Source organism: Poecilia reticulata, linkage group LG19 (assembly GCF_000633615.1).
Source record: "Poecilia reticulata strain Guanapo linkage group LG19, Guppy_female_1.0+MT, whole genome shotgun sequence".
Lineage (NCBI taxonomy): Eukaryota > Metazoa > Chordata > Actinopteri > Cyprinodontiformes > Poeciliidae > Poecilia > Poecilia reticulata.
Window position 1 is genome coordinate 10,909,303 of NC_024349.1, and position 8,892 is coordinate 10,918,194.

At 39.3% G+C, this 8,892-nt stretch overlaps 2 protein-coding genes across 3 annotated transcripts in view; one reads left to right on the forward strand and one right to left on the reverse strand.

Moving 5' to 3' along the window:
* Positions 1-1,055: 1,055 nt before the first annotated feature.
* samd8 (sterile alpha motif domain containing 8) lies at positions 1,056-7,311 on the reverse strand. 2 transcript variants are annotated; one of them, XM_008436945.2, is made up of 6 exons: positions 7,140-7,311; positions 4,951-5,526; positions 3,943-4,038; positions 3,388-3,505; positions 3,153-3,303; positions 1,056-2,354 (listed from the first exon to the last, which is right to left on the reverse strand). In XM_008436945.2, exons 2-6 carry the CDS (start codon positions 5,505-5,507, stop codon positions 2,050-2,052), a joined length of 1,227 nt encoding a protein of 408 aa, XP_008435167.1. In that variant the 5' UTR covers positions 5,508-5,526; positions 7,140-7,311; the 3' UTR covers positions 1,056-2,049. The 2 variants fall into 2 exon arrangements, with proteins under 2 accessions (XP_008435167.1, XP_008435166.1); XM_008436944.2 differs by having other exon boundaries at positions 7,125-7,311.
* A 628-nt stretch (positions 7,312-7,939) lies between these two features.
* Positions 7,940-8,892, forward strand: part of LOC103481478 (dual specificity protein phosphatase 13-like) — an 18,202-nt gene continuing 17,249 nt past the window's right edge. Inside the window, exons 1-3 of the mRNA XM_008436949.2 lie at positions 7,940-8,225; positions 8,306-8,523; positions 8,611-8,892. Coding sequence (XP_008435171.1) covers positions 8,095-8,225; positions 8,306-8,523; positions 8,611-8,816 — 555 coding nt within the window. The 5' untranslated portion in view covers positions 7,940-8,094 and the 3' untranslated portion in view covers positions 8,817-8,892. The remainder of the gene's footprint in view (positions 8,226-8,305; positions 8,524-8,610) is intronic.

Below are 8,892 nucleotides of genomic sequence, written 5' to 3' on the forward strand. Positions count from 1 at the left end.
AACTGTTTGAGTTAWATTCAAAATGCCATATAAAATAAATATGGCATTTTAAATCAGTGTTTAACCGATTTAAAATGGGGAATAAGAGTTGATGACGGATGGGTCACTCCTAAAAAGGTTGCCTTTTTCTCTTGCCCACAATTAATCTTGTTAATCTACAATAAAACTATAACATCTGGCAGGATCAACTCCTTTACTCTAAAGCAGTGGTGTCAAAACTCCAGTCCTCAAGGGTCGCTGTCCTGCAGTTTTTAGATGCGCCACAGGTACAAAACACTGGAATGAAATGGCTTAATTACCTCCTTGTGTAAATAAGTTCTCGAGAGCCTTGCTAATGACCTAATTATTCTGTTCAGGTGTGGTGCAGCAGAGGCAGATCTAAAAGTTTCAGGACAGTGGCCCACCAGAACTGGAGTTTGACACATGTGCTCTAAAGACTTCAACAAATCACAATGTAACTACTAAATAAGAGTCATCCTGTGTGGAATTTTGAGCATAAAATAGTGTTCTGTAAAGGTCTCAGAGGTTTGTTTGCAAACATTATAATCAAAACCAAGGAACACACTAGAAAGGTCAGGGATAAAAATCTGGAGACATTTCAGTTTTGAATATCTATCTCACAGTGCTTTGTTCAGTCCATTATCTAAAAATGGAAAGCATATGACAACTGCAAACCTATAAAAATGCAGCTAACCAGGTGAGGACTGCATTAATCCAAGCAGCCAAGAGGCTCATGATAACTCTGGAGGAGCTGTACCAGCTCACAGCCCAGGTGAGAATCTATTGAGTGATTTAAGAATTCCACAAATCTTATTTTTATGGAGTGGTGATAGAGCAATTGTTCAAAGAAACCCGATTTAAAAATTGGCAAAAATGTAATAAAGACTGGCAAAATAAGGAAAAAAAGGGGTGGAAAGTATGGCAGACAACTAGCACTACACATCACCTTCAATTAATCAGAATTGAAAATTGCTGTCCACATCCTCTTAACTTTAAGGTATGAAGTCATGCTAGAATGTACATTTTTTCAACGATTGTGCAACAGACAAAAAAAATGTTTTCCAGTTCTTTAATGAAAGAAATGACTGACCAAAATAAGCGATGAGGCGCTGAACACATCAACCTTTCTGAATGAAAGAATATTTTGGATTGTTCAATACGTCATGTTTCCGATAACCTGCAACGACAACATTCTCTCAATGAAAGAGCACAAATCAAAGTCTACACTTAACACACTGTATTTCAAACATACAATTCAAAATAACTGTAAACATTTCTCTCAATGTACATGATTCTACATTGTGGAGGGGAAGTATAAAAATATCTATTGACGTTTAAAAAATAAATATACACACATACAGTAAAATTTCTCTTAGGGGTTAGTTTGGTACTGACTAAAGTCAAAGGAATAATATCAGAAAAAGCACAAAAATTGGTCTTAGTCTTGTAATTTTATAGTGCATGGAGATTTCTTTCATCTAAAATTACACCGACACGCAACAAGAAATCTGAAAACATTTTCATGGAGTGAAATCTCTTAATTGGCAAGGGAATACTTAAGACGTATTTCAGAGACAGCAGAAAAGTTTTCTTCCCAAGGATTTGGCTGATAATGACATGTCTTAATAAATTAGACCTTGTTAGACAATGAAATAAAATATGATCTCAGAAAATACAGATATTGACCATTTCCATGCCTAAAAATCACAAATGTCAACCAACAGCATGACTTGTGTCCAACTAACAGCATGACTTGTGTCAGAAGCTACAAAATATGCAATCCTTACTACATGAAAAGATTTCCCTCTTGCTGTAACTCCACTGTGTTCTTTTAAACACAACATGACTGAGCTTACAGTGGATTTTGCCTAAACCACCTAAAAACTGTTAATATGATGAAGCGAGTTAGAGGTGGRCTCCAAAACTAACGGAAGGCTTGGCTCTGAGCATCACATCGGGAGTCTTTGTCGAGGATGTCACAGTTGGCAACTTCACAAAACGAAACACAAAAAAAGAAAAAAGAAAAGAAAACAGGTGAGCCGCAGTTAGTTATCCAATCAGCCGCTTCATTATGGCAGGTCTGGAGAAGGGCCAGCAGTACTCGTTGGGGACGGGCCCGTTGACGTTGCACTCGAAGAAGGAGAACATGGGGAACCAGATGCGGGCTCGCCGACTCTGCTGGTACGCCCGGGTGTTGGCCAGAGTGTGGTAGTAAAGGAAGAGTCTGGTAGTGATATAGAAGGCGATGAACACGTCAATGGAGTAGTGTTCGTGGGCAGCCAGGATGAAGAAGATCCCAAAGAGGTTGAGGACCCAAGACAAGGTGTGAATGAAGTTCCAGCTTCGTGGAGTGTCTGAGCGAATGAAAAGAAGAACGTATTTGTTAATATCACCCATAAATGCTTCACGTTGGAAGAGAAATTGTCAAAACAAAACAAAAATGGATTCCATTTTACTACCCCCACCCCAGCTGATACTTTGTAGAAACACATTTGATTATATCTGGAAAAAAAAAGTTTATAGAAAATGAAAACTTTTCCAATTTTTCTTTACAAAATAGCTAAAGCTCAGTGAAAAGTTTTCAGATTCTCTATTGGATTTTTGTCTGGACTTTGACTGGACCATTGTAACATGAATTTGCTTTGATGTAAACCATTGTATTTAAGCTCTGGCTGTAGTTTTAGGCTTTCTGTCCTGTTCGAAGGTTAACTTATTCATCATTCCATAAAATTTTATATATATATAACAAATTTTCTTTTAAATATTATGCTGCAAATGTTCTTGCGGTATTGTGATTATAATTTTGGAACCTCTAATCCCTGCAGTTCTGTATGGCGGAGGTTCTGTAATGCTGTGGGACTGTCTCTTCCAAAGTCCCTGGGAACTTTAGAGTGCATGACATCACAAACTCTCTAACATAAAGAGACTTTTAATTAAAACTGGTCAAGAATAAAACTCTACACCGAAAACAGGTCATAATCTGGTCCATTCAGCAGGATAACAATCCAAAACAACAGGGTCAATTTATTTTTAAACGAGATTTTGCTACTGCAATAAATATAAATTCATTTTAATACTCTTTATACATTTTTACCAGGGGTGCCAACAATTGTAGAGGGCAATGTACATGAAATATATTTTGTTGTACTCACATTCAGTGACAAAGAAGTTGAGCATTGTGAGGACGACAGTATGGCCGCTGAACATGTAGTCCCCACATGTATGCACGCCGGTCAGGGTCATCCCAAAACCACTCCAGATGGCCACGGCCCGCTGCAGTTTGGCCCACATGTCGCCATAAATCTACGATGACGGAGGAAGTGAGACCGCCAAATATTGTTGCATCTAAGACAGGATGAAAATGGATGAAAAATGGGCCAATTTTACCTTTCCTGTGCACTGCAGATGCTGCCCAGGCACGGAGAGGGAGGTGACAAACATGGTTATGCACCGCAGCATGAAAACTGTCCCCATTAGGCTACACATGCGTCTCAAAAGGATGGACCTGCAAGTCAACGCAAACAGGGAATTGTTTGTCAGGCAATGTTCTTAAGTCTTTATTGTACTTTTCATCCACAGGGGGAAAAACAAAAGGTTTTAGATCTAAGAAAAACAGCAGACAAAATAACTTCAAAGCAATCTATAATGAGTTAAACCAGGGTAAATGTGGGAGGAAAAAAGTACAGAAATGTGCAACTTTCACCAGATTAGTTTAAAGTATTAAACTATGTGTTGATGTTGAATTAGATAATATTAGACTAAAATCCTGATAAAAGTGTTAAATCTGTCAAAAATAATTAAAAAAAGATAAAAATGAACAAATCTACAACTTGAATGACAACAAAATAAATAACTAGAAAACATATTCAAAATCCATCTTATAAAGAAGCTATAACCTCCACCTTCTAGAAACCTAAACTGTTCACTGATTGATTACATTACCTGTGTTTATGCAGCAGCAGAACCAGCAGCCAGATGTTACAGAGAATCACTCCACATGCCTCTGCCATAGAAAAGGCCCATGGTATCCTTGGCACGCTGTTGAAAAGTGTAAAGTCTTTTTTTTTTTTTTTAAACACAACACCAAAAATACCTGACATGCCCTCAACAAAAAACAAAAGAGATGAACCTGTGTTGTGTCGACAAATAGAATAACTTTAAAAAAGCTGAAAGCATTATTTTACTACCAGCTGCCTGACCGAAAAGACAGAACGTGCTTCTGTTTTCCTTTAGCCACAAGGCCTTGCAAAGTGTCGACGCCCCTTGAACTTTTCCAGCACTACCACAAATTTGAATAAACACTGTGAGCTGGAGCATACTGGAAATGTTTGCAAAACAAATCTAAAAGTATTTTATCCCGATATGSTTTTATTTTTTGTTAAATCCATCACTGGGTACTTGCGTGAGATTTATTCAGCTGCAGTAACATATTCATTTATTTTAAGGCTTTCGACCGAAAACAAAAACATTTAAACACAATATGAAGTAATCGGGGTGTGGTTCAAAACTGAACAGGACTGAAAACATTTACTTTCAAGTATTCTTCTCCTTCAAGCTGCTCATTAGCAAGAAAATCATGGGACTAAATTGGGGAAATAACTGACGTCAGCATGTTTTATTTCCCCAAACGCATCCTGAAGCGGCTCTCTGGAATCAGCTGTTCTCTGATCAGGCGGCGCATTTCCATGAAAACTCAAAGCCGCTCTTGAACRATAGATCGCACCTCGGACCAGGTCAGCTTAAAAACTCTCTGTGATCTCTTTGAAGCCGAGTTTCCTCATCAGGAGTTTTGTGAGGACAACAATAGACGGAAGACWGCAGGAGTAACATCWAAAATATAAATTCTYGTTTCACCCACTTCGCCGCATTTCACAGCTGATTATCTCTGTGTGTCATAATAAAATAAAATWAAATTAAATTTAAAAAAAATCAGGATTTGTGAGCGCTGACCTGTCGAGGAAAATGTCAGGCAGTGGCGGGTAGGTGCGCATGTCGGGCACCCTTTCGTGGACTATGACCATGACGAAGGACGTGAACCCGAACACAAACACCACGTAGACGGAGCTGAGCACCGTCTTCCAGTATTCGGGGTCCAGCCGCCTCATCTGCTGCTTGTACTTCCCGTTGGTGTACTGCTGGTACTCCTCCCCCACCGGAGCCGTGTTGGTGCTGTCGCAGTCCCTGCCGGGGTCTCCGTTGCACAACCACTCCAAGTTGCTCCCGGAGCTCGACGGAGAGAGGCCGTCGAAGGGGACGCCCAGCTCCTCCAGCACGTCCATGTTCTGCTTCTGCAGCTTGCGGATGGACATCATCAGCCTCTTGATGTCGCCCAGCACCTTGAGCTCCAGAGGCGGCGAGCGCAGGTCGTACTCACTGAGGGCAAGCAGGCTGGTGCCGTCCAGCCGGTGCTTGTTGCACAGCAGGTCCACATAGTCGCAGAAGCCTTCTTCCTTTAGCCACCTGGCTACGTGTTTAGGCGTCCAGTGACGGACGCTGAGCTGGGTCATTTTCTTCTCACGCCGAAGGCTGAAACAATGAGACTTCAGTGTGAACGCAAAGTATTTACCGTGTCTGCAACACCGAACAAGGCTAAAAGGGAGAAGCAAACTTGATCAGGTTATTTATAATAAATACATTTCTTTAAAACCGACTAGAGATTGTGAGCTTCTTTCTTCCTTAAGAGAAACAACATGCCGTTTGAGTGAGATAGCAGTTTTTGAAACCCAACAGAAAAATGCAATGATTGCATTCTCGCTCACATTTACGAATAAAAGGAGGAACCCTGAGTTCCTTTAAATTAAGGCAAAAAACATTTGTTTAGAGTCGCCTTTGATTAATAATGACATTGACAAATTCTAATCTGGATCGCAACTTTTCATGACTTCTTTATTTTGCCACTAATACACTTTTGTTTGCTTATTGTGTTATCTCGTCATCGTGTAAAACACGTTGAATTGCCTTGTTGCCGGAATGCGTTGTGCATATGAACTTGACCAGATATTTTTCAGAGGAAATGGTAGAGGAAAAAAAAAGTTCAATCATTTGTCAACCAAAACTCATGCCCACATGGAGAAACTGACGTGTTCTCTTGGTTAAATATAGCAATAAASTCAATTACGCAACGGTAGGAATTTCCTATACTCCCACTTTTGAAGGGAAATGRGTCTCCAAGAATGTAAGGCAACCAAAGTAGAAAATAACCAATWTTAATAAAATTTGTGAGAAAGGTAAACAAGACTCTTTTTAAAAACAAGTTAGAGTTCCGCCAATATTTGGTAATAGTACAATCGGCTGGGCCCTTTAAAACAGATTTTTCATTTAAAACGRCATTTTCTAAACATACTCAGAATAAAATTAGTTCTCTTTTTACCATTCATTTTTAATWACATGTAATGCAGGGCCAATTGCTGAAGATCAAGTTACCTTTAGTAATGTCAACATTACTAAAGAGGTGTTGAAAATTACTGATTCCATATTCTTAAACTGCAGAATAATCATCAAGATTACTTACATAACTTGATTTTTTAAATTAAGCCATTCATTACTGTTAAATTATACCAAAGTTCTGTATTTTTAGTGCCGAATCTCATTAATATCCATTTTGCGTACGTAGCAGTATGTACTATATGAGGGAAATATCATTTTCTTGGAAACTACACCCCAACACAMCCTTATCCCTAAAATGACCAGAGAAGTTTATCCTAAGAATCAAAAGGGATACTTCAACAGAACACTGACTTTAACGTCTTTAAATATCATTAATTAATATGAATTAAATCGTCATACTTATCCTCTCAAGTTTTTAATATAAGAAGACAATGAGGCTTCTTTTATTTGTAGAGTTGAGTGATTGCTTTTCAAAATCCTCCACCCACAACAGCTCAAATCACTGGTAAGTAAATATGATGAAGAGGAGGTTTAAACCACCACTTTTGTTGCTCAGTTTTTATCCTGCAACTTGACCTGGGTTGTCAGGTTGTAAGCAAACACAATTTCCGTCTGACAAAAACGTGAGAACAAATCTAAGCATCGCCTACGATCTATGTCTTCTAGGAAATCTATCCTAGCTTAATCGAGCTAACGGGCGGTAGCTTGCTCTGTACACGTCCTTAACAGTCACTCACCAGTTTGAGACGCACCTGAAGGTGACACGGAGCTCCTTCACTCAGCTAACTAACTAACCGGCATCTCTCGAAAACTAACCGACACCCTGTGAGCGGAGCATGAAGCAACRCGAGCTTGGAGGAAATCATTTTGGCCGAGATTCGCGCTGACTAGCTTACTGTTGACAAGCCAGTGCGCTAATGTGCAGAATAGATGCGCACTTAAAAAAAAAAAAAGAGCTTTAGCTCAAGCTGATCAACACTGACACCTAGTGGTCAAAGTTGATACTGCAGGGTTTTTCCAGCATCAGCTTTTCTAACTGTGCCACACTGTGAAATTACAAGAAAATGTTGTAATTTAATGATTTTTTTTTTAGGTTAGTGTCCTGAGGTTTAAAAACGTTATCAAATCCAATAAGAATCATTTTCATTGTGGAAAGGGTTTTCTTTTCATGCAGGTAGCTAGAAATTAGCTACTACTACTATTACAGGGCCTAATTTTAGAGCAAGTGCTTMTTTTTTGGCCAGAAAGCCTCCCAGTCAACTTGGATTTAAAACCAGCTAGTCATTTGTTTCCATATTTATGGTAAATGTCTAGATCTGATGTGCTATTTACTTTGTTCTTTGTTTCAACTTCAGTTTTTTTCTTTGATTAAGAAATTCTTGTGAATATATAGGAAAAAATGATAAAATGAACAACAGTATTATAATTTATGTATTCTGTTGCTCATTTATTTATTTRTTTGTTTTTTTGTACWGCAATAAAGTAAGTCATTAATCACAGTGGTCTAAACCTGACATTAAGAAAATAGGTCAGTGTTTTAATTTTAGAACAGAGCCACCTGTCTATGTCAGTACCAGCATGGCTGTAGTAAAGCCTCAACAGTTTGGAAATACATTTTATATCCTCAGGGAATCCAGAGAATAAATCATCCAAAGTGGTAGTTTTCGGAGTAGTATTTTAMTATTTGTGTACACAGAATTAAGCAAAATGCAGGATACAAGCAGTGCAGTTTCTTGTGTCACTGCCTCTCTAAAAGAACTGCAGAAGGTTTTGTATGGAGGTAAGAGATTTGGGAACCATGTGGATGAAGTTTGGCCAAACCTCTACATTGGGAACATGTAAGTGTTAACTTCCACAATATTCGTTTCTCATCCAATCGTCCCGTGCCAAATATTATGCCTGCGTGCTTTCTCCTCAGGTCAGTTGCCAACGACCGCTACAGTCTGTGGAAGCTGGGAATTACTCATGTTGTGAATGCAGCTCATGGGAGGATGTACTGTCAGGGAAGTCATGACTTTTATGGCGCCACAGTGGAATATTATGGAGTCCCCGCTGATGACTCGCCGAGTTTTGACCTTTCTCGCTATTTCTTGCCAACTGCTGAGTATATTCACAACTCACTCAACACGAATGGGGGTAAATACCTGTCAAGTTGCCTTAGTTTCATTATTTAATAGAATAACAATAATGTCCTCCACTTTAATTTATTTTCTTCCACTGTAGCTCGGGTGTTAGTGCACTGTGCAGTCGGAGTGAGCAGGTCTGCCTCGCTGGTGTTGGCTTACCTCATGATCTACCATGCTTACACCCTGCTGGAAGCCATCAATAAGGTCAAAGAGTGCAGGTGGATTTTCCCAAACAGGGGTTTCCTAAAGCAGCTGCGTGCTTTGGATCTGAAACTACACAATACTCCTGCCAATGGGACTTAAAACATCAGTTTTCTTCAGGATGAGTGATGCTGCGTGTATCTGCCAGCAGAGGTAGACACAAAGCTGGCCAGTGGCA

What these genes read in the sequence shown, in the direction of transcription:
- samd8 (XM_008436945.2), bottom strand. Translation starts at nt 5,507, where the DNA reads ATGACCCAGCTCAGCGTCCGTCACTGGACGCCTAAACACGTAGCCAGG. An exon ending in CCTGACATTTTCCTCGACAG is followed by an intron (nt 4,039 to 4,950) that starts GTCAGCGCTCAC and finishes ACTTTTCAACAG; the next exon opens with CGTGCCAAGGATACCATGGG. An exon ending in CAACTTCTTTGTCACTGAAT is followed by an intron (nt 2,355 to 3,152) that starts GTGAGTACAACA and finishes TCATTCGCTCAG; the next exon opens with ACACTCCACGAAGCTGGAAC.